At 37.6% G+C, this 26,878-nt stretch overlaps 4 protein-coding genes and 1 long non-coding RNA gene across 5 annotated transcripts; 3 read left to right on the top strand and 2 right to left on the bottom strand.

The window, feature by feature from the left end:
- Nucleotides 1-636: 636 nt before the first annotated feature.
- LOC141898138 (uncharacterized) lies at nucleotides 637-1,101 on the top strand. Its single transcript, XR_012618517.1, has 3 exons — nucleotides 637-795; nucleotides 870-956; nucleotides 1,045-1,101. It is a non-coding gene; the product is annotated as an uncharacterized LOC141898138 (long non-coding RNA).
- Nucleotides 1,102-1,442: 341 nt separating this feature from the next.
- Nucleotides 1,443-3,079, top strand: LOC141915297 (DNA mismatch repair protein Mlh3-like). The gene is made up of 9 exons (XM_074806784.1): nucleotides 1,443-1,537; nucleotides 1,613-1,676; nucleotides 1,763-1,834; nucleotides 1,948-2,076; nucleotides 2,151-2,260; nucleotides 2,333-2,356; nucleotides 2,447-2,525; nucleotides 2,601-2,761; nucleotides 2,948-3,079. The coding sequence occupies exons 1-9, from the start codon at nucleotides 1,520-1,522 to the stop codon at nucleotides 2,990-2,992; spliced, it is 702 nt and encodes a 233-aa protein (XP_074662885.1). The 5' UTR covers nucleotides 1,443-1,519; the 3' UTR covers nucleotides 2,993-3,079.
- Nucleotides 3,080-3,376: 297 nt separating this feature from the next.
- On the bottom strand, nucleotides 3,377-11,918 carry LOC141915183 (uncharacterized). The gene is made up of 2 exons (XM_074806619.1): nucleotides 11,865-11,918; nucleotides 3,377-4,614 (listed from the first exon to the last, which is right to left on the bottom strand). Exon 2 carries the CDS (start codon nucleotides 4,595-4,597, stop codon nucleotides 3,377-3,379), a length of 1,221 nt encoding a protein of 406 aa, XP_074662720.1. The 5' UTR covers nucleotides 4,598-4,614; nucleotides 11,865-11,918.
- On the bottom strand, nucleotides 4,733-7,611 carry LOC141915313 (dual specificity protein phosphatase 22-like). The gene is made up of 2 exons (XM_074806798.1): nucleotides 7,536-7,611; nucleotides 4,733-7,441 (listed from the first exon to the last, which is right to left on the bottom strand). Exon 2 carries the CDS (start codon nucleotides 7,306-7,308, stop codon nucleotides 6,694-6,696), a length of 615 nt encoding a protein of 204 aa, XP_074662899.1. The 5' UTR covers nucleotides 7,309-7,441; nucleotides 7,536-7,611; the 3' UTR covers nucleotides 4,733-6,693.
- A 256-nt stretch (nucleotides 11,919-12,174) lies between the features above and the next one.
- LOC141915312 (protein DOP1A-like) lies at nucleotides 12,175-26,730 on the top strand. Its single transcript, XM_074806797.1, has 26 exons — nucleotides 12,175-12,302; nucleotides 12,578-12,747; nucleotides 13,098-13,450; nucleotides 13,673-13,862; nucleotides 14,255-15,028; nucleotides 15,336-15,900; nucleotides 16,357-16,500; nucleotides 16,594-16,847; nucleotides 16,923-17,075; nucleotides 17,154-17,410; nucleotides 17,776-19,581; nucleotides 19,934-20,156; nucleotides 20,388-20,426; nucleotides 20,869-21,183; nucleotides 21,298-21,438; nucleotides 21,523-21,683; nucleotides 21,767-21,833; nucleotides 21,926-22,153; nucleotides 22,280-22,392; nucleotides 22,752-22,963; nucleotides 23,336-23,488; nucleotides 23,572-23,708; nucleotides 23,792-23,847; nucleotides 24,347-24,508; nucleotides 24,590-24,707; nucleotides 24,791-26,730. Exons 2-26 carry the CDS (start codon nucleotides 12,601-12,603, stop codon nucleotides 25,109-25,111), a joined length of 7,089 nt encoding a protein of 2,362 aa, XP_074662898.1. The 5' UTR covers nucleotides 12,175-12,302; nucleotides 12,578-12,600; the 3' UTR covers nucleotides 25,112-26,730.
- Nucleotides 26,731-26,878: the final 148 nt, after the last annotated feature.

Here is a 26,878-nt window from a genome sequence, read left to right as displayed (position 1 = left end):
ATGGAATGAGTGACATGAAAAGCTCCAAATCAAGACGAGAAAGTAATTCTATAAATGATATGTACAATCAGAATGAATTAAAGAAAAGTGATCGATGTTTGACAATTTGTAATGAGAATCAGGCCATATTAACACCAGTGATATTACCGCGTGAAGATAGCACCAATTCTCAAAGTTTTCGTCCTGTAACAATGAATCTGGAATGTGAAAAGCAATTGTCTACTGAATTAGAAAAAATACAGGCAATAAATTCAAATATCGATGGAACCGATTTACAGCAAGGAATTCAATCATCAGGTATTGGTGGGAGAGGTGTGAATGTTCGTCCCAGTACACTGATCACCAGGAACTCTTCGCTGAATGACCTTGTTGTTTGTATTTCTCAAGAATTTGTACCCAGGTCTTTTGAAACTCAACCATTTGAAGTAAAAGGTACAGGTAATGTGGGCCAAGTTACAGAAAACCAGCAGCCTTCAATTACCCAAGAAGACAGTAGGATCAAAACATATGTCGAACATCAAGATTGGGACAAAAATGGCATGGTTTCTATGCCAAAAGAAACCATCATGTCTGAAGGTATTGCTCAAGAGGATACTATACCAGTGACCGAATTTATTAATCAAAATACGGAGGAAAGATATGAATTTTCTGGAGATGAATGGCCCTGGGAAAAAGTTGACAAAAGCCTACAACTCCTTACTGACTCAACATTGGATGAAAATTCAGACCTTCATGAGCAGTGTGGCCTTGATCCAGTCACAGCGAAATGGACAACAAGAATTGATTCAAAAACAGGTGAGCTTTGAACTGAAAGATAAATCTCACCTAATATAAACAAGATAGCACGTGTTAGTTTTTCTAAATTTTAGGAAAGATCATCTATGTTAATCTTCTATCAGGAAACACATCATTCGAACGTCCAAATGATTTGAAGAAAGATTTATCAGGAAACAATGGTACGTATTTCGGGTCGAATCTCTGGCACGAATTCATGCACTTTCAATTCCAAAATTTAGAAAAGATGTTCTTTGAATAAAATTGAAGGATTTACTCAACATCCATTCTTGAGCCATAACGCTGGTCCACTGATGCCTCGACCGAAAATTCAACGCGAGCGATCTGATGTAGAGCAATCGTGCACACTTCAGCCTCTTTACAATGAGCACCAGAAACTCAAACAATCTGACCGAGACATTAAGTGGAGAAATGGTATATTGTTAACCACAAAATATGTTAGATTAATTCACTTTGGGAACTGAGTATCTACTACAGTTATATACATTTCAGAATTGAATGATTCAGGTGATAGAGGAATAATAAATTTATTGGAAAATTGGGAGAATCCAGTTTTCTCGGCTCCAGAAAAGGTAGGAATTCAGATGTTTCTACGTTTTTTAATACAAATCTAAGTGTTAACTTTGGTCTCTTTTTTTTGCAGCGTATCTTGAATATAGGAACTACCAACACTAGCTCATTGAGGACCTACGTCAGTTGTCAATCATATAGATTCACTAAAGACATGCTGATGAACGCATTAGTAAGTTGAAAAGGAGAAGCAAACTTTAAATTTTTCAAATCTTTTGGATTATTTCGTAATTTATTCTTTTCATAGGTGATTCAACAGATTGACCGTAAATTCATAGCGTGTTTGTTGCAAGTCGACAACCGACAGTCCGGTAAAAGCGAAGCCTTCTTCAAACGATAATATCTAGCTTCATTTCCGATTGAAAAATCTTAGGTTATTATTTATTGGTTGTTTCAGAACACAATCTGTTGGTGTTAATCGATCAACACGCAGCCGATGAAAGAGTACGACTAGAAAAATTCATACTAGGTAAAATAAGCCGATTTTGTCAACTGTTAAAATGAATACATTTTCTGTTGCCCTGTTCGTTGTCATGAAGTTACACTGTATATATATACTTACCAGAGATTTTAATCGCTTAGAACTAAAAGAAGAAGTAAATGGCACGTCATATATTAAATCAACAGACATTTCACCTGCTATTCAACTACAGCTTCATCCGAGTGAAATCAGAATATTAAAAGCGAATCCCGAACATTTTCTTAGGAAAGGTAATTAACACATTAATGGGTTCCTAAATGATTCACAAAAGATATTGATATAAAATATACCGTTTATATTTCAGGAGTGAAGTTCTCTTCAATCTGCGAAGCTGAAAGCACTGTATCTGTGACTAAAGTGCCTTCATGTTTTATACAAGCAGTTGATACATCTACAACTTTCATTAACTTGAAGGTAAATTATTCAAACCATTGTTCCTATATTTATTCACGTCCCAAAATTATCTATCGTCTTTTTGTATTTCAGTTGCTGATACAAGATGAAATCCAGGTATGTCGAGTCATCAGTCTCTTGATGATGATGACACTGCTTATTTCATATGCGAATACCAATCTATCAATTTAGTGAAATCTGTTTCAGCTCATAGAAAAAACTGGTGGAGCAAATACAACCATTCCTCGCTGTATTTTTATGTTACTGTCTTCTCAAGCTTGTCACGGTGAGTCAAACAAACATTGCTGTAATTTCATACGTGGACTGTTGAAATAAGGTCTATCATCTCTTATCATTTTAGGCGCCATCAAATTTGGAGATGAAATGACACAAACGGAATGCGAGAATCTTATTCAATTATTATCCAACTGTGATCTACCGTTCCAGTGTGCTCATGGCCGACCATCAATCGTACCGATTATAGATTTAATGGATTTAACTCGAAAACTTCAACCGTTTCAGGTCTGTTAAGTTCAATTTAAAAAGTCAGCTTTGATTGTGGTAATTTACTACATTTTGCCTGTGAATTGTCACGAAGCATTTTATTTATCTGTATCTAATTACGGCTGTATTGCTCAAAATGCTGTTTCTGTCGCACCTATGAAAAGCAAGCCACTCAACAATATTTGTTTTCAATGATACATACAGGTAAAAATGCCTCCTAAATTATGGAAGCTAAGAGAAAAGCTGTGATAACTGTTAAGAAGAATCAGCAATAGAATCAGCTGCAGTTGTTGAGTGAGGTGAACTGATGCTGTGGTAGTATGATCAGAGACTCGACTGTGATAAATCATTTTGAAGAAAAGATCTAAATAGTCATTCCAAGTTTTTAAAATATATTTTTTGTTATGTAGTGATTGCTGTACTAATGTTATCTCAAATTGTTGTTTGAGTTTTATTTTTAGTTCAAATACAGTTCCTATTCAAGAAGAATGCGTTTTATTTTTGAGATAGACTTTGAACAAGGAGGATATCCATCCAAGATGATATTCATATCAAGCCACAGATTAAATGAAGAAAACTGATGTACATTACAAAAATACAAAACTTTTATTACGATCAATTATCAACACAGACCTATTTTGACTTAATCAAACTTTTAAGTTCATTAATTTTCTTTTTATAGAATGGTCGATCACCAGAAGGCTTGCTTTGTCCTTTTACTCTATATTTTTTATTTCTACGCAAAGATTTTAGAATTTTCATTCTTTCCACAAATTGGTCTTCTACTGGCCTATCCAAAAGTGGAACAGTCCTCCGAGGAACCCTGCATAATATTCTCTTCATCAGAATAACTACAGTTTTCGGTGGTACAATATTCTTTTTCCTGAAATGGCATATCAAGTGCGATTTGGCAAGGAAGAATGTATTTGAGAATTGTTGATGACATGAAGAACACTCCCACAGTATCATTGTACCCGCTTCAGGCTGTTCATACGGTAAACATCTCGAATTCGATTTCCAATGTAGGTTCAATGCTTTATGAGTAGAAAACTCTGCAGAACAATTTCCACATTTAGGTTTTAGCCACAAATGAATTTCTAATCGACGATATATTGGTCCTATAGAATACGCGGGTTGTTTACTCAAGCCATGAATCAAAGTACTGTGTAGACCGCATTCAAATATATCATTATATATGTTAAAACAAATCGGACAAAATATAACAAGACTTTGGCGAGTGGATTTTACATTTTTCAAGTATAGCATGTTTTGTACAGAAATAAGATGTTTGATTTCTTCATTACACATCTCTGCTTTATAGATACTGGCACTCGAGTGATGATAATTCGACATATGATTAGCCATAGCTTCTTTATCACTATCAATCGGTTCATCATTTTCGAAGTTTTTATAGAATAAGTCGCAGTAATCACACTTCAAGACCATTGATTGTCGAAGCGATTTTTTCTTTACAACCCTTAAGTCGGACTGTGGATTATTCCTATTACTATCATTCTTTTTACTCATCTGAGAAGGTTTTTCTTCCACTTTATCTCTCTGATTCATCCAGCGAGGTTTTTTCATCTTGCCACCAGGATTCATGGATTCACTTTCAAATGGCCAAAATTCATCGCCTCTCTTTTTCAATGATCGAACTAATTGACGTCGAGCGGCTTCAAGTTCAGATTTAGGATATGGAAAAGTATATTCATCAACGTTAAGATAAATCCAATTACCGCCCACTAATTTGTAATTGGTATCGGATGCCAAACTATTGTCTTTAGTGTCTTTTCGAGCAAAATCTTCATGAATACTCCATGAGTGATGATTCCAACAGTTTTCCATGTTGCGCATGCCAGGGTTCCATTCAGCTGCAACAAAAGAGAATGTGTGTAAATATACAAAACCAGTTGGCGAATTTTATGAGACTGCTCGTTAAAACTTAAAAAGAGCTTAAAATTCTTCCTACCTCGTATCAATTTCCGAGGATACAGTAGACTCCACTTGCCTTAGATCTGGCAGGACCAATAAATTTTCTCTGAGACAAGGTGGTCATCACATGAATTAGGGATGGGAATTCTAAATGTTTTGTCCAGGGCATCCGATAATTAGAGGCAATCGGCTCCAAGGCAAGCAGAAACTACTGTATATGGATGCAAAATAGACAAGCTAATTCTGATCAATAACCATAGCATAGCCTTATTCTCGCAAACGATTCAAAGGCATGAAATAAGGTTTGTTACATAGGCCTTTTATTCATTGTTGGAACATTGCATTCGTTGTTAAGTTGATTGAACAAATATTTCACCCGAGACAGCACAGTTCAACTGGAAATTTCATTTTCATATTAAGTGCCGACTAATTTGAAAATTAAAAATAAAATCCACCTGCGTGTTGAATAACGGGCTTACACCGCTATAGTACATCTACTCTGCAGCGCAGTGTATCATTAGTTACTGATATTTCATGTTTGACAGGTGCTGCCATATTTTATTAAAGATTAGAAATAATTACTAATACAGTAACATCAATACACCACAATCTGGTGTAAAAAACCATCACTGATTTAAACATTGCACTGCGGTATAGACGCACTGAAAGGGTTAAGCCTTATCAAAATTAATTTGATAATTCAGTGCCCGGTAAATTGCTAGATCAATGCTTGTTAAAACACGGCAACACAAAAATAATTTGGCAGCGCAAATGTTGGCCCCAAAAATAACGTATTGGTAGATACAACTCAAACAAGATAAATTTCTACTGTAATAACATTTGCCATTTAATTTCAAAAACATCACAGACATTAACTGTTTACAAACATGCTTTAGACTGGAGGCACGTGCAGTATATAAATAAAAGTATATAACAATTTCAGTTAAATCGGTATCTCTCTCCCTCTCTCTCTCTCTTTGTTAATATTCTATACTACTCATTAAGATACTAAACTCTGAACACCAGAGAAATTAATTAGAGTTTCTTCATTATTTTCTCTCTCTTTTAAGTGAAAATAGTAAATCTGACAATGTTCACAGGTAATCTTTGAGCGGACACTATACTGATCAATTTATTTTATTAATTTCTTATCTTTTTATGACAGCGTTGTATTTAGATATAATTAGAAATGAGATCAAACCTTACATTAATTATCAGCACCTATAGACAGCGATACATAGAATTCTGTGTATCAAAGATTTATCTCAAGTATGAAACTATAAATAGACACGAGCGTTAAAACACCTTACACCACATACTGCTACATCTTCACATGTATATCTCGAACGCTGATTATATTTTGATAAGTAGCAAAAATAGCAGAAAATACATCGAAGTTTTCAACGATTGAAATATATATTTTTCGTAATGGGACTGAATGTCGGCAGATGTTTGAAACATGGTCAAAGTTTACTACAGTGAACCTCGCCTTACTCAGACACGGCAAACTCTGACTTAGGACTAACTCGGACAAAAGCTAACTTCCGGACGCATTTACCTATTTTTAACCACTTCCCTTACCTCAGACCAATTTTGCCGGTCTCAGTTTGTCCGAGTTAGGCAGGGTTTACTGTAGGGCCTACCTTATTATTTATCTAGCTAACCTCATTGGTCCCATTGTTTTATACCTCCAAACTCAAATCCCTATCCGGTATCTATCAATATGAGATCACGTGTTCCTATCATATATCAACTCTTACTCTGTAGTGTTAAACTCTGGGAAGAACGGATTATAATTATACGACTTGAACGGTTGTCGTATAATAATCAATTAACAGCTTAGGCTAAAACACAATTAAGATCTAATAATCAATTAATGAGCTTCAAGCAATATTTTTGTAATATTTCTACATATTTTGTTAATACTAATCAAAACTACACGAATACAAAGCAACTATATAAATATTATGTAATAATAATAAGAGGTATTAGTGAAAGAAATCTATTATGCCGAAATATTAATCTTTCGGAGTATTTTTATAAGCGTTGTGAGCTAGAGGATAGGTCTTCTCATCAGACGCAGGTTCATCCCCGTATAACACCCAATTCTGATGCATTTCCAGCAATTTTTTCAGCTGTTCCATATCATTGAAATCTTTCGCAGGAAACTTGGCTTTAAAGCGTTTTTTCTCTTGCGCCAACTTCGTGTATTCGAACGTTTGCAGTTGTCGTTGGAAGCCGAAATTCGGGTTGGCGCATCGCCTCGAGCCGCGCACCGCGTTCAACGCCTCGCGCCAACTCAAATCACTGATCGTCATAATATACGCGACGGTAACCGTGACGCTTCGAGAAACACCGGCCAAACAATGAATTAATACATTGCCACCGTCTAATCGAGATTGATGTATAAAATCATTAGATTTCTCGAACACACGCGTTATATCCTCGCTAGGCGTATCGCTGATAGCTATTGAACAGTATTTCATGTCCGGTAGTTTATGTTCGGTTTCGGCTTGGTCGTGAATTGAGAGAATATGAGTTATTTTATTGTCGACGTGTTGACGAGTGGCGCGCGCGTCCCGGATGTTGCCTACGTACACCCCGTCCAGTATTTTATTCATTCCGTTCCCCATGATCTTATCTTAAAACATATCAGTCAGCAGAATGAAAACTTACTTCACGGTGAACTAATCCACAAGAGGACAGTAGGTTATTCCTCGAAAAATGAATGAATTCTTCGTTTCGTCTTCGACTTTTCCCGTTTGCCTTATAAAAAACATATATACTAACTCGTTAAGCCTGAACACTGGATAAAATGATGGAACATATCAATTTATTAAAATATATATTCAATACTTACTCTAGACCAGGGATACGTTAGAGCGACGGCGACGCGTAAAGGCTAGCCCAAATTTTCGAGTGAAGTCAATCTTAAGAATCAGCAGAACATGGCGTCACAAGCCCCGGGGCTTGTCACGCCATATCTGACATGGCGTCACAAGCCCCGAGTAAAATGCAGACTATATATAATTCACGCGGAACGAAGATATATGTTCGCGTCGAACGGACCACGTTTTTAAGTCCGATACGACGTGTAAAACCTGAATGAGATAATTTCAAGTACCGGTATGTCAATGTGTAATGAATTTCTATTTTTTCTTAACTTATTGTCTAAATATATACTTACTAAATATTGTCTAAATATAATATGTACTTATACGTTATATTGTAGTATTCCGTTCAGTGCAACCACTTTGAAAGAAAATTATATCCCGTTTTTACTTCATAACTATATTCAGATGCATATATATCGACAGATTTTTATGTAAAATTCTTCGAATATGTTTTTTATAGGTTTCCGTTATGGTGCGAGACGATCAGGAGATCATCAGCTACATTTACATAAGCGATTTTGTATATTTTTACATATGAACAAAATAGAAACAACGATTTATAAACCTATTTCTAAGACTTAATGATTATTGTACTAATTTAAGATAATCAGTCACAATTTTTCATTTATTTCTACGGAAAACTGATCGGGTCCTCTCACGCCATGTAAATTGAAGCTATATTCTGTAGACCGTTTGGGGCCTGACACGCCATATAGAAGACAAATCGCGATTTTTCTAGCAGTATTTGTTTTTTTTTCTTAGACTTTATGATTATGAACAATATATAACTAATTGAAACTAAAGATATGATTAGTGACAATTAATTGCTTCCATAGAAAACTGATCGCGTACTCTCACGCCATATTGGCGGCAGAACACTTTGGGGCCTGACACGCCATGTAGAAGACAGCGTGGTTTTAGGAGCTTTTTGTAACAGTATTTGCTTTTTTTTCTAAGACTAAATAATTGACAAATCATATAGAAGGATTAATCATTGAACATTTAAGACAATTAGTGACAATTATTCATTTGTTTGTACGGAAAAATCGTTCGGGTCTTCTCACGCCATGTCTCAATTGAAGCTATTCTGCAGACCGTTTGGGGCCTGACACGCCATGTAGAAGACAGCGTGATTTTAGGAGCTTTTTGAAACAATATTTGCCTTTTGTTTTGAGTCTAAATGATTGACAATCCACGTAGAATGATAAATCTTTGAATATTTATGATAATCAATGACAATTATTCATTTGTTTGTACGGAAAATCGTTCGGGTCTTCTCACGCCATGTCTCAATTGAAGCTATTCTGCAGACCGTTTGGGGCCTGACACGCCATATTGACTGCAGAACATTTGGGGCCTGACACGCCATGTAGAAGACAGCGTGATTCGAGGAGCTTTTTGAAACAATATTTGCCTTTTTTCTAAGTCTAAATGATTGACAAACTGATAAATCTTTGAATATTTATGATAATTAATGACAATTATTCATTTGTTTGTACGGAAAATGGTTTGGGGCCTGACACGCCATATTGACTGCAGACCGTTTGGGGCTTGACACGCCATGTAGAAGACAGCGTGATTTTAGGAGCTTTTTGAAACAATATTTGCCTTTTGTTCTGAGTCTAAATGATTGACAATCCACGTAGAATGATAAATCTTTGAATATTTATGATAATCAATGACAATTATTCATTTATTTATACGGAAAATCGTTCGGGTCTTCTCACGCCATGTCTCAATTGAAGCTATTCTGCAGACCGTTTGGGGCCTGACACGCCATATTGGCTGCAGAACATTTGGGGCCTGACACGCCATGTGAAAGACAGCGTGATTTGAGGAGCTATTTTTGAAACAATATTTGCCTTTTTTCTGAGTCTAAATGACTGACAATCCACGGAGAATGATAAATCTTTGAATATTTATGATAATTAATGACAATTATTCATTAGTTTGTACGGAAAATCATTCGGGTCTTCTCACGCCATGTCTCAATTGAAGCTATTCTGCAGACCGTTTGGGGCCTGACACGCCATATTGACTGCAGAACATTTGGGGCCTGACACGCCATGTAGAAGACAGCGTGATTCGAGGAGCTTTTTGAAACAATATTTGCCTTTTTTCTAAGTCTAAATGATTGACAAACTGATAAATCTTTGAATATTTATGATAATTAATGACAATTATTCATTTGTTTGTACGGAAAATCGTTTGGGGCCTGACACGCCATATTGACTGCAGACCGTTTGGGGCTTGACACGCCATGTAGAAGACAGCGTGATTTTAGGAGCTTTTTGAAACAATATTTGCCTTTTGTTCTAAGTCTAAATGATTGACAATCCACGTAGAATGATAAATCTTTGAATATTTATGATAATCAATGACAATTATTCATTTATTTGTACGGAAAATCGTTCGGGTCTTCTCACGCCATGTCTCAATTGAAGCTATTCTGCAGACCGTTTGGGGCCTGACACGCCATATTGGCTGCAGAACATTTGGGGCCTGACACGCCATGTGAAAGACAGCGTGATTTTAGGAGCTATTTTTGAAACAATATTTGCCTTTTTTTCTGAGTCTAAATGACTGACAATCCACGGAGAATGATAAATCTTTGAATATTTACGATAATTAATGACAATTATTCATTTGTTTGTACGGAAAATCGATCGGGTCCTCTCACGCCATGTCTCAATTGAAGTTATTCTGCAGACCGTTTGGGGCTTGACACGCCATGTAGAAGACAGCGTGATTTTAGGAGCTTTTTGAAACAATATTTGCCTTTTGTTTTGAGTCTAAATGATTGACAATCCACGTAGAATGATAAATCTTTGAATATTTATGATAATCAATGACAATTATTCATTTGTTTGTACGGAAAATCGTTCGGGTCTTCTCACGCCATGTCTCAATTGAAGCTATTCTGCAGACCGTTTGGGGCCTGACACGCCATATTGACTGCAGAACATTTGGGGCCTGACACGCCATGTGAAAGACAGCGTGATTTGAGGAGCTTTTTGAAACAATATTTGCCTTTTTTTCTAAGTCTAAATGATTGACAATCCACGTAGAATGATAAATCTTTGAATATTTATGATAATTAGTGACAATTATTCATTTGTTTGTACGGAAAATCGTTCGGGTCCTCTCACGCCATATCTCAATTGAAGCTATTCTGCAGACCGTTTGGGGACTGACACGCCATATTGGCTGCAGACCGTTTGGGGCCTGACACGCCATGTAGAAGACAGCGTGATTTGAGGAGCTATTTTTGAAACAATATTTGCTTTCTTTCTAAGTCTAAATGATTGACAAACCATGTAGAATGATAAATCTTTGAATATTTATGATAATTAGTGACAATTATAGGAAAACTGATCGGGTCCTCTCACGCCATGTTTCAATTGAAGCTATTCTGCAGACCATTCGGGGCCTGACACGCCATATTGGCTGCAGAACATTCGGGGCTTGACACGCCATATAGAAGACAAATCGCGGTTTTTCTAGCAGTATTTGCTTTGTGATTATCAAATCATGAACAATATATAACTAATTGAAACTAAAGATATAATTTAATTGCTTCCATAGAAAACCGTTCGACAAACCATGTTTCAATTATTGAAGCTATTCTGCAGACAATTTGGGGCTCTTGACACGCCATATTGGCTGCAGAACATTTGGGGCCTGACACGCCATGTAGAAGGCTTAGCGATTTTAGGAGCCATATGACTGCAGATCACACTAGATTGGAGCCTGGCTCACCATATATGTTTTTCTAACATTATCCATGTTCTTCTAAGACTAATTGATCAACAAATCATGTGAAATAGATGAATGATTCATTGAAATGTAAGATAGTTAATTAAAATCTTTATCCTGTAAAACTCATTCAGTAGATATATATGTAATGTTTTTGTATTTTTCATATGCTGGCGAAATATATGATTGTTTAAATTGTGTTTCAAAATGTGTGTACACTGCATTAGATTAACAAACAACGATCAATTTCTATTCTGTAAAACTCATTTTAGTGTAAATGCGATGTAATATGTAGTTCTTATTATGTATATATAATACGTTGTTAATCATCTAAGACAAATTAATATCCAACCGAATATTTCAACTTCGGAAGAAAAACCCGCGAGACTTAGTCGACGTTTCATCTCATGCATAGGATTTGATTTTCATTTTACGTTTACCACATGGCGTGTCAGGCCCCAATATGGCGTGACAAGCCTCGGGGCTTGTGACGCCATATGCAGCAGGTCTTAAGATTGCCCTAGATGAAATTTTCTCACCTTGGCTTATGAGCTCGAAATATTTTATTTCCGGGTTAGGGCAACTATTTCCCATACAGCAGAGTCAGTTAAACAACGCGCACTAACATTTCTTAATTCTAGGCCCACATTTTAATGGCGTGTAGGCCTGATAAAACTATGTATTGATAAAACTATGTAATTCTTTGAGTATATATTAGGTCCATATAGTTTTTAGTATCTGGTCGGCTCGGTTTCCGCTCGGCTCCGGTCGGTCGGAGTTGTCCTTACTTACTAACATTGTATACTGTTTACTCCTAATATGGATGATCTGCTGATGAAGTCAGGGCCAATAAAACTGATGATTTTTACTTATTTATCGATGAAAATTATGATACTCCATGTTTAATCTATTTCTGAACAATGATAGATTGAACTTCATATATATATATGTGACTGTCTGTAATTAAACTGGTGAATGTAGGTATTGTTAAATCTTTCTGAAGTTTTAGTTTGAAAAATAAATTTTGACACTTCCTGGTTCGTTTTCTGACATTTTGTCTTTTTGACAGTTTCTTTTTTCAAGTAATTTTTTTTCGATGTATATGAAATGAATTTCTATAGCCTATTTTAAAAGGGTTCAATACAAGAATGAAGCATATTTCAGATAATTGTGCATGCCAAAAGTGCATACCATATATATGAAATACTAGTTAAACATTTTTAGCAGTGATGTTTGACTTTGCATCTTGTAGGTTGATGAGTTGCTAATTTAAAGATGAGTTCTTTATCACCTGATGAATGTGAATTCCTCAGTGATTCAAAGTATAGAGTCTACACATCTCAAGTCGAAAAAGCTTTGAAGAGTTTTGAAAACACGAGTGAATGGGCCGATCTCATCTCGGCTTTAGGGAAACTTAATAAGGTATTCAACGGCTTCCAACGAGTCGGAAAATTATGTCATTAGTTAGTCTTATATCTGTGTCGGCTCTGCATGTTCTGTCTAAGCTTTTATCAGCGGATAGAGTTGAATTAGTTGAATAAAACACTAATCCGTCTCAACTGCAGACAATTTTAAATAAAAATTTCCGAAAATCGAATTTTATGAGATGAAATTTGGAGGATTTATCAAAATGAAATGGTTTCAGTTTTATAAATCTTTGAAATCTTTATAAATTTTTTATTGTATTTAATTCTATTGTGGAACTTTTTTATTCAACTGATAGACGTATAATTTGTCAAATGTTGTAATTCATCTTCTTGTATATTTCAAAGGTGCTGTTAGCTCACGTGAAATACCCAGTTGTTCCGCGTAAAGTGATAATTGGAAAACGACTCGCTCAATGTCTTCATCCGGCATTACCGAGCGGTGTTCACCTGAAAGCATTGGAGACATACGAAATAATCTTCAAGTCGATCGGATCGAAACATCTCGGTCAGGATCTGTTTATTTACAGCGCTGGATTGTTTCCTCTGTTGGCGTACGCCGCGATGAATGTGAAGCCGTCTCTACTCGGACTGTATGAGAACTACTTCGTCCCGTTAGGCAAAAGTATCAAGCCTGGATTGACTGGGCTATTACTCGGTTTATTACCGGGTTTAGAAGAAGGATCAGAATATTATGAGAGGTAGGATTTGGGTTAATTTTTGTCTCGCCGAAGATACTTAAGTCTCTCAAAAAGTTGGTTGCCTTGCCAGCTACGGTATTTTTGGTTGTACCAGCCATTGCCATTATCAGTGAGAAAATGTTCTTTTACTGTATCAAATGATTGCCAATAAGTCTTTTAAGCATTCCTAAAGATATAGTGCTTCATCAATAGTAGATCTGATATATATATGTTTATTTTCAGAACTAATAATCTGCTGGAACTGTTTTGTAAGGCTGCTGAGGAGACATTTTTCTATGGTTGTTTGTGGGAATGTGTCCTGATATGTCCGAGTATCCGTCTGGCTGCCGTTACGTTCGTTACGTCGCATTACAACCGCAAACAAACGATGGAAGATCAACTCCATTTCATCGGCACAAACATCGACACAATGGTAATTCTAGATAACTCAGTGGTTACTTTGTCATCATCATCATCAATTGACGGATGTTTAGAAGGCTTTTCAGCCTATTTTTGTCCGCTTCGATGTGTCACTGTGTGTTGTCGTACAACAGAATGCCAGCTTTCGCTGTTGGAAATCAGCATTTACCTGTTTAATCTTGATAATATTTGCATTGAAAAACAATTTATCCTTATTCTAAAATACTTGATTTCATTTATCACAAGTAACACTAATTTATCCAACACTTATGAAAATTTAATTAAATTGAAATGGATGGTTTCATCTGGGCGTTTATATTAAGGAATTTAGATAATCATAATAATCATATCTGTTTATGTATGTTTGTTACTTTTTGCATACTGAAAGTCATCCGTTATTTTTAGGTGAAAGCTATTTGCGAAACAGTTCAGGACAGTAGCGTTCTAGTGCAAAGATGTTTGTTAGATTTCCTGCTGCTCGGGTTTCCGATGCACAACAGTCAACTGACTAAAGAGGATATGACTCATATTGTGATAGCGGTCGTTAACGTCGTGCTACGCCGCGATATGTCTTTAAACCGACGTCTGTTCGCGTGGTTGCTCGGTATTCCGGCGAGTTCGGGCAGCGCCGCTCAGAAAAACCAAGCCGAAAGCGAGAAGTATTTCAATACGTATTCGCGTGAATTGCTGCTGCACGCCGTACGAGTTTCATTCGCTCAAAAGAACGATCTCGAAAATAAAGTTCCGCCTCGTATTCTGACGAGCTTACGTCCGTTTCGTATTTTGATTAGTTTATTGGACAAACCGGAAATCGGTTCGGTGATCGTAGAAGACTTGCTGATCGACGTGTTCCGGTGTTTGTATCGCGAATGCGCGTCGGTTTTCCGCCTGAAAACCGACGACTCGGCGCAAAAACTGAACAAACTCTGCGGCAATCGGTCGAACAAACGAAACCGCGACGCGATCGCCCGGCAGGAGAAAAACGCGACCGAAATCATTAAAACGGCGAATCTGCTGTTCGGTACATTCGAGCCGTATTATTTATGGGATAACATCGCGCGGAAATTCGAACAAGTTTGCGAAGAAGCCTGTGATAGACATTTTAAAACGAACACGCAAGGTCTTACGATTCTAGAGCTGTGCGAATTAGTGGATTTTCTGCTCGAAAAAGTTTCACTGGTAAGTTAATAGTATGCTCTTATCAACTCGGATATTGGTTAGAATATCTCATAGTGTGGACGACTGTTATGCTGATGACTTATCCAAATGATGACTTACATTATGTACCGGTAAATTGAAATGGAAGTATAAATCGGTACTCAAATAGAGAAGATGAACTACAGTATTAATGATACAAATATCGCTTTCCGGTCGGATAAGAATTTTCACCACCCAAAAATATTCAGACTTGAGCAGAGTTGATTCTATTTTTGATGATATTTTGTATTTTAAACGTGTTATTTATTCATTTATTTGTTTTTAACAGGAAACGTACACAGAAACTCAGACGGAATATCTACCAGATTTACTACGACGTATCGCGAACACGTTACAGGAAAACTGCGCATTCCTTACATACCAAGAAATTACTCGCAGCCTCGAATTCTGCAGCAAAATCTTGACGAAAGTTCAGCCGTCGATGGCCGTAATGGCCGACGAGCTCGACGACGTCACCGAGAAAGCGTCGCTCGAGTACACGGAGAAAGATCCGCGAAACGGCGACATTTCCAACAACGAACGAGACTCGTCGAAGTCGCCCGAAATGACGGAAAGCGAAACATTCCTCAGCGCGGAAAGTGACATCGATTCTCCGGCTAAAGTTATTCCTCGCGTACAACAACAACGATCGCATTTGATTTCAACCAGTTCGAACGGCGTGAATCCGACGACGTTGATTCAAGCTTGCGTCCAGTGTTTCCAGAAGTTCTACTATACTTTCGTCACCGAGCGTATATTCACCGATAAACACATCGTGAAAAACGCGATGAGTAATTTCCTACGCGACAGTATCGACGTGTGCAACGAGAAAAAACCGCCCGAAATTAAGATCGGTACGTAGAGAAAGATGGGGATGAATTTAGAGCCCAGTTCTAACAGGGCGGTCACTGACCTTGAAAACCTGGATATCTTAGGGAATCAGAAAAATCAAGGAAAACTCGGGGAATTTGACAAATTTTACCAAAAAACCTGGAAAACTCGGGAAATTCGGATAATGCTATTGACCACGCGTTTCTTTATCAGTACATGATTCAATGAAAATTGAATGAATTGTAACATTTTTAACCTAGAAATTTCTCTGTTTCACTCGAGGAAATTTTTTTTAATCACATGGAAAAATCAGAGCAAATTCAGGGAATTTGTAAATGGGCGGAAAGTGGTCACCATGTCTAAAGTTGTGATTTGAATTCAAATCTAAACTTGAATCAACTGGCTGCGGAACTAGATTCAGTAACTATAATTCGGTATATTATATATACCTAATTGTGCCTGCTATTACTGAATTTTAGAACCACTCGATTCGTGTATGGTGAAAGTGACCAATGAATGTAAAGAAGCGTATTCACGTGCTTGTCAACTTCTCGTTGATTTCTCGACATTCCCTATTTATTGTACGGACCATAATCGTGTTCTGGACCATACTATGAAAGGAGGTATTTAGTTAGCTACGACTTTTATGTTCAGATTTGGAAGATACCGGTGATTAGTATAGTTTAAAGTGTATACGGTATGTATTCTGTTTGCAGGTGATGAAGTTACATTTCCAGATTGGTTACAGGCTCTGATATCGTGTTGCTGTTTCGTTGAAAACTTTGATATTCAAACGGCGTCAGTATCGAGCATTCTCGATCTAATCTCATTAACTCAGTCGGTGATCGGAGCTGGACAGGATTACGCTAAGAATCGTGGATCGTCGGAAGGGACTGTATCCGTCCTTATTTTACCATCTTTAGCTCCATCAATTCTCATCCACATCAATAGACATACGCCATTCTATTGGGTCGGTAATAATGAACTGTATAATCTCTACTATTTTGCGATAGGAACTCAAACTAAATTGTACTCCACATTTCAGGTAGTTGCGTCGAAGTTGTGGGGTTATTTGGACGACTGTACACCGGATTTTCACCAAAGAGCGGTAGAACTGATTTACCAGTTACATCAACTGTCACCATCTATCTGGACATGTGAAGATGTAATTGGACATGATCTTGTATCCGATGATATGGTACGATACTTTATATTACACGTTATGTATCGTAGCCCTACCCCAGTTTGTTCTCAATGTTTACATTAATAATTTCAGTCGTTGAGAATCAAGGCGTATAAGAAGTTCGCGTTGTTGTGGCACTTGACTCGCAGTCAGAAACCGAAATCGATGCTCGGAATGCCTCCGCGAACGTTCGACAGATCTATGTTCGTCATTCTGGACAGTTTACAGAGCGATATTAGTACGACGAAGTCTTTAACTCATAGTTGGATGACTCATGCGATACAACGTGGTGATATCGCCCGCATTCTTGAGCCTATTTTACTGATGCTTTTAAATCCCGATACTGCCAGGTACTAGAAAAACATTCAGATCTACAACTTAATTATGTCATAGTCCTATCTATAGTCAGGGTTCTAATTCCTTTATTCTCCCCTGCAGGAAAATCAGGGAATTCTCATTCTCAAATGATTATTTGAAAATCAGGAAATTTGAATTTTTGGTTCAGTTCTTGTTAGTGATACAAGGAACCACTTGAGAAGAAACTGCCCCCACTGAGGATATCTTATAAGATAACTTAATGAGGGAATCTTTTGGTCAAGGGTCAGGGAAATATCAGGGAATTTTAGATTTGGAAGTTTGAGATCAACAAGTTGATCATACAGTAATCCTTCTTATCCGTAGTTGTAGTATAGCATTGACTTGTTATTCATTTCAGGATTTCCATACAACACGTAAATGTTCTGGATCAACGAAAAGTCTGTTTGAAAGACGATAACAACGAGAATACGGTAGACAGCAACGACTTATCGGAAGCTCGAATATTCGCTATAAGTAACGAAGGAGGGAATGTGATCTATCACGTCAGCGCGAAGGGTCAAACTATTACGAAGAAAAAAGCCGAAGAATTACAAACATTGACGTTGACGACAGCTGTAGACGGAGCGACGAAAATCTGTTCGAGTCGAGCGGCGAACGACGATCTACTGTTCGAAAGAGTTAATCCGGACGATCTGAACCTGAGAGTGAATCCGTTCGGATCGGAGACTTCGCTCGATCGGATCATATTCGACGGTTACACGCCGCCGAAATCCGACTTTCCGAACCTACGAAATATCAAACGTCTCGACAAAGACACGTGCCAGAAAGAGGGCATCAGTTTCGACGACGAAGACGCCGACGAACAGACGGAGATCGACGAAATCGCCGAGCCGGCCGAACCGGAAGACGAAAACGTCGAAGCGATCGCGAAGAGCATCGTCGACGATCTCGTGCGTCGCGTGTTCGACGAGATCGAAGCGAACGAAGCGATCGAGTTACAGACGTGCAGCACGGAGGTGTCGAAACAGAGAACGTTCAGCACCGGCTCGAACAACAGCGTCGACGACTTCCTCGACACGATCGATCATAAAGCTTCGATGTCGACGATCGATTCGCCGGACGTCAGCGACGGAGAAACGTCGCCCGATTCCAAACGGAAAGACGGTCCCGATCTGACCGGCGTTCATCCGTTACACACGCATATCCTGTTGTACTTCAGGAAGTACGACTGTCAGCGTACGTTATACGCCTTGTCGACTTTGAGAGCGATTTTACAAGCGAATCCAAGACTGGTTATTTGTAGTATGTCTACGACCGGCGTGAACAGCGTGCGTACGCCTCATTTCCAGCAGGTTCAGTTGCTGTTAGCGCGACACCGGCGCTCGATACTCGGTAAGAACTTCTTCAGCGAGTTGGACTCGGACGCCTTGTCCGGCTACCGCAGTACGATGTACGTCGAGATTTTGATATCGATTTGTTTGTATTTCATTCGCGGTTATTACCCGAATCTGATGATGAGTAAACTGTCGGAGGAAGTGCGTTCGAATAAAGAGGTTCAGATACTCAGCACGGAGATCCTGACGATGCTGTTGTCCGAATTGATCAGTTTGTGTAAAGACAGCGGTAAAGGCTTCGCGACGTTTCTCAGCGATATGCTCGCTCGGTGTAAAGTTCAGAAAGCGATGCTTCATTGTCTGTTGGCGAGCGTTTATAACGCTCGTTTGAAAGGTTCGAACAATTCGATGAATAATATCGGACTAACCGAGGCGATCATTACGTTCAACGAAGAAGGAATGGACTGCAATACGAACCAAACTTTACAGATTAGATTAATTAAACTCATACTAGTGATTATTATACTGGAAGATTGTATCCGGGTTCAGAAAGGAGAAGGCGACACGTTACCGGTCACTAATCCCGATTGGGAACGTCCGAAAGTGAACTTTCAACTGGAAGCCTCGACATTTCGCTACATGCAATCGTTACCGGTTGCTTACCAGGGTATGTTCATCTCGGCAGCGCTCAGTGCTCTGAAACAGCAGCACATGTCTAACATGCACTGTCACTGGATGAATATGATTACGTTAGCGATGCCTTATATGGGACGTTCACTGGGAAGCATCGTTATCTCTGTCGTGAATCAGTTGTGTCGAAACATCGAATTACTGGCCGTTCAATACGAATGCGGTTATCTGAAAACTGAGTAAGTTCTGTCGATTCATACCACTCTCACGAGACCTGCTCTGAATATGATCATATGTCGCAATCATTTTAAATTAGTCACCCTCGGTATCGATGATTTATAACGCAAAACTGTTGCAATGATGTTTTGGAGATAGATTGCTTCTACCCATCTTCAGTTTTATTCAAAATTAATAAGACAGTTGGTTATGTAAAAGTTGGTTACGAAGCTTCTAAGTAACCAACTGTCAATTTATTTCGAACAAATCTCTGAAGATGGATAATTGGTTGAAGCATTCTTTTGGAGACATCAGTGTAACAAACTGTCAATATTGTGTATAATCGTATGTACCGGTATTCGTTTGTTTTTACAGGTCGAACAGTCAACCAAAGCATGTTCCGCCCGATCACATAATAACGATGTTAGAAGGCTTAACGACTTTGTGTCATTATTCGCTGTTAGACAACGTCGCTCAGGTGTCAATTGGACAAGCCGTTCCGCTACATAGTACGGTAGCTATACAGGACAGTACCGCGAGTACGGGACAGATCATCAGTAACCTGATACACGTTTTCACTCCTCAAGGAGCTGGAAGAGTAAGTTTCGATATCTCACTGAATTGAATGTAATTGGATCATAAATATATCCGTGTATGTAGTTTTAAACCCTCGCCCGTAGATATCTTACTTAGTGAAACAAAAAACAAGCATGTTTTCCCACTTTATGTTCCTGTCACATTTATTACAATATCCACACATTAGGCCTAGTGGAGTCACTTTTTGAATGTTGACCAGCTATGGAATGTTTGTTTTACTGCGACATTGCAGATTGCAGACTTTGTGAAGAACGTCACCAAAGAAATATATGTATGTAAATTCATACAAAAACTCCTAATATGCTTTATTCTATTGATACTAATCTATGTTTTTCAAATAATTAACACTGAATGCTTGATCTATCTGATGTTAGATTATAAAGGTGGTTTTAAATATTTCTTCATATTTAAAACACGTGGTTTTATAATCCGATTATTTATGCTGTACTAACACAATAATTGATAATAACAATAGTTACCAGTACTTAGTATATGAGATAACTGATTAAATTTGGCCTCTCGTCCCCATAAGAGACCAAAATTATCTGCAAGTGGCACTTGGTGGGTTGAGGGATTAAAAAGATAATTTCAGTTTGAAATCATTCATGGTTATCAAGTCTTAATCTATAATGGAATAATGAAATTTTGAGACTCGGTCAGCGCAACAAAATTGTCTATAGCGGTAGCTTATCAGAAAGCGTAACTTTTTTTAGGAAACGAGTCCAGCAAAAGATGGTACGAGTCCATTACCTCCGGTTATTTCCTCGAGACGTGGATTACTCAGTATTCTACCACGGATCATCGCTAGTCTGTCAGCGGTCTGGAAGGCTACTTACTGGTCGGAGACTAAGATATCCGACAACCACGAACCGCCGGCGTGGATGATGGGCTATCCTAAAGCGGTCAGACAACATATACTAGAATTCCTCAGTCCGATTTCAGTGCATCACTCGGTGAATTTACTCGCCGCGATGGCCGTTGTTTGGAACGATCGCAGAAAAAGTAACTCGCCACCAACCTTAAAAAAGGTATAAATTCAACTCGATTTCTACCAGAATTTCGAATGGTTTGAAAACGACTTAGTTGACATATTGTATAGAATTCAAAGATTCGTACGAATTAAGATTTACCGGTATTCGTAGGTTATTCCCGGATTCTGCGATGAACAGCTGTTATTAGTAGATCTCGTGAGCTCTATTAAAGTACTACCGACTGATACTCTCATACAAACTGTGAAACAAGTTATCAAACAGCCACCGCCCACAAATCAGGATAAAAACAAGGTAAATTCTACCTTCCGCGTGCGATAGATAGATTCACCCCTTCAGATCGGTACCGGTAAGTTACGAGATGTATTATATTTACAGAAACGAACGCCATTAGAAGTCAGTATGTTACAGTTCTTCTACGCGTATGTACAGAGAACTACAGCCACTCAACTGATGGATTCATGGCCCTCATTGTTATCTTTATTGAAAGACGGACTACAGAGCAATCTGGTGCCACCGGGAATATTCTTACTACAAGTGTAAGTCTACAACAAATATACTTGCCGCTACTACCGGTAACTGGATAAACCTGAATGATTGTGATTTTATTCCGTTGTTGTAGGATATTCAACGAATTCATTCATAAAACTCCATCGTTCGAAGAGAAGAAAGACCATAAAGATGTGCAGGTCAGATATCCTAGCAAACAATAGATTCAAACAGGTGAATAGGGAATCCAGTGTGTATTGATAGTTAATCGTTTTTTTTTTTTTCGTTACAGGAGATAACTCAGAAACTATTGGAAGCGTGTAGCGTAATCGCCGGCTCTAGTCTGGAACAAGTGACCTGGTTCAGGCGTAATTTAGCCGTGAATGTAGATTTACAAACTGATTTACACGAACTTCACGAAGATGAAGTCGATGATAAACCACCCCCGAAACCTACTGCAGATAAATTGATGAAAATATCCGCTCACCACAGCGTTCAAGCTTTAGCTTTACTCGCCGAGGTAAAATACCCGTTAAATTAGTTCATTTTCAATGACTGAAGAGTCAAATCTTAACTCATTACTGCGGAACTGGGCCCTGCATAACAGTTATCATCCGGATATTGAAGAATTATTTCTATATTTCAGTTGATCGCGCCATTGTTAGATGTAGTTTACGGAAGTGATGAGAAAGATCGAGTTGTACCATTCCTCACTACGTCGATCATGTATAACGTGTTTCCATATCTGAAACATCACAGGTACAAAATAGAGAAATGGGTCTTACCGGTATTTCAATCAATTTGTCTTCTAAAACAGCAAGGTAGCCACTGGCCTGGAAAACTGGAATCAGAAAAATCTAGAAATATTATCAGGGAATAATTTGACAAATTTTGGAAAAAACCTTGGAAAACTCAAGAGAATTTGGATATGCGTATGTTACTTTATCAATACGTGACTCGTGAAAAATGAAATGGTCGTAATATTTTGAACCTAGAAATTTATGCATTCACCTGCAGATTCTCACTCATCTTGTAACAAGCATAAACTCTAGGGAATTGCAAATGGGGAAAATGACCACGCTGAACAGCATCAACTATATTTACTGTCTCTGTTTCAGCGCGAACAACATGAGAAGTTTCCTGGCAGCGTCTCAGATATTAGCGAGTTTAAGCGATTATCAATACACTCGTAAAGCGTGGAAGAAAGACGCGTTTGATCTGGTGATGGATACAGGATTCTTTCAGATGGATGTGGCGTGCGTGCGATTCTGGAGGAGTATCATCGACAATCTAATGACGCACGATAAAACGACGTTTAAAGATCTGATGAGTGAGTTTAAAGTGCATTGATTTATACTATTCAAAATAATAATAATAATAATTAGTGCTTATATAGCGCCTTTCCAATGAATGCTCAAAGCGCTGTCACTCAATTATTACCCAGCTTCTGTTACCAATCCAGTACATTCTTACTCTCCCTGGGGAGATGCAACACCGATACGCTGCAGAGCGATCAAGGTGTCGTCAGCCAGTAGCAATCGTGAATTAATGCCTTGCCTCAGGACACTACAGCACAGCCGGGTTTCGAACACACAACCTCCCGATTGGGGGGCGAGCACTCTACCACTAAGCCACACTGCTCCACTGCTCCACAAAACTTGATTTAAAACGCATTCGTTCAACTGATGTTATGTTCTTGCAGCCCGAGTGAACACAGCTCAAAGCGGTACACTTCATCTGTTCAGTAGTCGTGAAGCTGAATTTGAACAGCGAGCACAGTTACTCAAGAAATTATCATTCACGATATTCTGTAGTGAAATGGACCAATATCAACGTCATATGCCTGACATACAAGGTAATGATTATCTATGTCCAGAATGACAGATATAAAGATTCAAGTTTGATGAGATTTTATATCTTTAATGTATATCTTTGTAGAGCGTTTGGCAGATGCATTAAAGTTATCGCAGATTCCTATCATACAAGCTCAGGTGTTTTTATGTTTCCGAGTTTTAATGCTACGAATTTCACCGCAGCATTTAACCTATCTATGGACGATTATTGTAACTGAACTGGTAAGTAAAATCGGTTAAACTGCTGTGGTGCCTGCTGAATGATTGACTTATCTGAAGCTGATAATTCATTCAATTCTTTCTAGGTTCACGTTTTCCTTCAAATTGAGCAAGAACTTTCACCAGAAGGAGATGAATGCAAGTAAGTACAAGTTGTTTTCTATCAGTCAAAAGACGTCATTTCTCAATACATACAGTAGCTACACACATGCGAATAAACAAACATTTTTTTTTTCATTTATTCATTAATTTACATGAACAGTTCAAGTGATTTAAGTGATCTAACTATTGTTGATAACATCAGGTATACGATAAGCATATAGATGTTTGGTTAGAGGGCTGGTGATTCGTAGGTTCATTCATAAAATAGATGTGGCTCTGCATCTTGGAACCATCATAAATCCCTTACCCCCTGAAGTCTTGTTTCATATAGATATGTATTCACATACACACTTGGTCCAGTATATGTACTATCTATCTATATATTGTATAAGTAGGTGTATATTATAAATGTAGTGGCAATGGTTAATCTTAGAACAATATACCTACCATACATGATTATTCTGCATGTAACAAAATAAAGACAAACAGAAATTTCTGAAATTTTGTTCATGAATTCATTGCATTTTCTATTAAAACAGAATGCAGTTGCAGAAGATAGCTGCAGTAGATGCTAGTTGGGCGTATAGCAATGGTCTTAATGCGCACAATAACCCAGCGTGGTTACAGCTGTATTTATCAGCTTGTAAACTACTAGATTTAGCTCTAGTAATGCCAGCTGATAGTCTACCGCAGTTTCAAGTGTAAGTTTACTTTCATTAGAGCTTGATCTGATTAATGTCTTCATTATACAACTAGATATTAATCTTTCATCTATTTTTCAGTTATCGATGGGCTTTCCTGGGAGACTCCACGATCGAGGATCCCGTAAAAAACAAAAAGAAAGATGAAAGACCTTTCATTCCTCATGTTATACGAATTGCTAAGCTTATGAAAGCAAGAGTGAGTATCTATATTGCATATATGTGGGGGGGGGGGGGCAGTGGTGACTGATTCGATATTTATTGAGGTGTGTTCAATTTTAGAATCAGAAGATCGACCCAAGGATGGAACATCTTCCGAACTATCCAATGATTACGATGACAGAAATCAAGTCTATCGATGAACTGTTTCCATTTTTCAATACGCTCTATCACTCCTATCACTCTGATTCAACGAGTATTCCTGCTACTACTGTCAACCAAACAACATGTGCGAAAACTATCGTCAAATCGAAATCTGCTCCAGATGTCACGAACGTAACATCTCAAAATCAATCGGCGAATAATACAAAAGGCAAATCATGGAAAGAATACGTTGAAACCTTGATCGAATACGACTTCATAGATCCTGTGCCAAAAGGTTAATAAACACTTCTCTTCGTTGGGACGATGAATTGTCCAAAAATACGTAACGTGGCTTAAAAATGTTACCCAATGTAGATTGTGGGAAAGGCTAATGGTTCATGTATGAGTAGTCTATTGTGGTGTGAAGCGTCATTTTAATAGTTTTGTTAGATGTAAGTTGTTTGTTCACTTGTAAATTTTGTTGATAGCCATTGTATTTGTGGGTTCTGTGTCGCCGTAATAATAATCAAGTGAGGTATTATATCACTTCAAGTTTGTAAATACAAAATAATGAAGTTGTTATTACACAACTGGTCAACTACACTTGAAGTAGTACGGATATGGTGCCAATGGTGCGTTATCTAAACAACAGGTTACTAGTAGTACTACTCGAGAAGATATGGGGCTTTCATAGATAGCGATGTATATTTATTATAGAATGTATAGTTTATTATTTATTGTTTCTGTTATAGATGATAATGTGTCTATCAATGATGATAAATCTGTATATTTTTTCTCTCTTTAAAGATATTTTCGATATGTGAATCTGTGTTATAATTTGATGTACATCTACCGGTACCTCGAATTTTCTTCTAATATTTTTTGATCTGCTATTAGACGGTTACGTCAATAGATTCTCAAGTGCAAGGTCGCCATCTCCGCAAAAAGAAAATTTGAACTTCAGAAAGAAAACATGCGACAACCACTGTAAATTAATTGGCACCTAATCGTTGTTTTTGGCGTTGTTTAAGTCTCATCGGAATATTAACGAGGTGGCCAGTGAAGTAGGCCTATATAGAAATCATTATTCATATTCCTGAATATGAATATGCAAAGATATTCATTATGTAATGATACATCTAGATATAATCACTGTATGTATATGTAATTTATTGATGGGTTATGAGAATATTTTAACTCAAAGATGAATGTATCATTTCTTATTGTATTCACAGATCAGAAAGATTTCTAAATATCTGAGAAATAGTAATTTTATTTGTTTGTTGGTATATTATCATTGTTTTCATTTGTTCAGGATGTACGAATTTAAAGCATTGAATAAATTAAGTCATTAGACTAGTTATAAGGATAGTGGTGTTAAATGAAAGTATAACTTGCCTTACCGGTGCATGTATCACTATTCCTTGGTTGTAGCATCATTTCCTCATTTTGGTGTCCATTTCATTGATTTACTGATATCTGGTAATACATAAATAGGGAGACTCCCAAGCAGTTCAATAATCTTATCCATTTCACACTCAATAGTGGTTTTGCATCATAGGTTTGAAGTTAACAGGCCCCTAGTGTACATTCAAATTGATGTATTTATTTATTGTTCATTTCAAAAGCGTTTCATTGGGTTCTCAAAGTTCGTGGTCTGGAAATAGGATCTAAAAATAGCCAATTTCAAATGGTAATAATGCATGTAGAATGAATTTTAGGAATCTAGTCATCTAAGTCATGTAGTCATCTAAGTCCTGTACAATCACCAACTTATATGTATCGCTAATAATACTAACTATGCTTAAGCAATGATCATCATTTACGGCCCTCAAAACAATAAAATATCGTTATGAATTATGTGATAACATTTTCTGAGTGTGACCTGGCACTCGGTGGTGGATACATATTTTCATGTGCCTATTAATAAATATCTTATGCTTAACACATTTTTGTCATTTTGTTTTTCTTTCTTCATTCGACCCGACATTGCTTTTACAGGGTTCCTACAGATCAGTCATTTCTGGATACGAGGAGTTTGAAAGGAGAAAGTTTCAAATTTCGAGG

This window comes from Tubulanus polymorphus, chromosome 1 (genome assembly GCF_964204645.1).
Source record: "Tubulanus polymorphus chromosome 1, tnTubPoly1.2, whole genome shotgun sequence".
Taxonomy (NCBI): Eukaryota; Metazoa; Nemertea; class Palaeonemertea; order Tubulaniformes; family Tubulanidae; genus Tubulanus; species Tubulanus polymorphus.
This window is presented reverse-complemented; position numbering and strand designations above follow the sequence as displayed.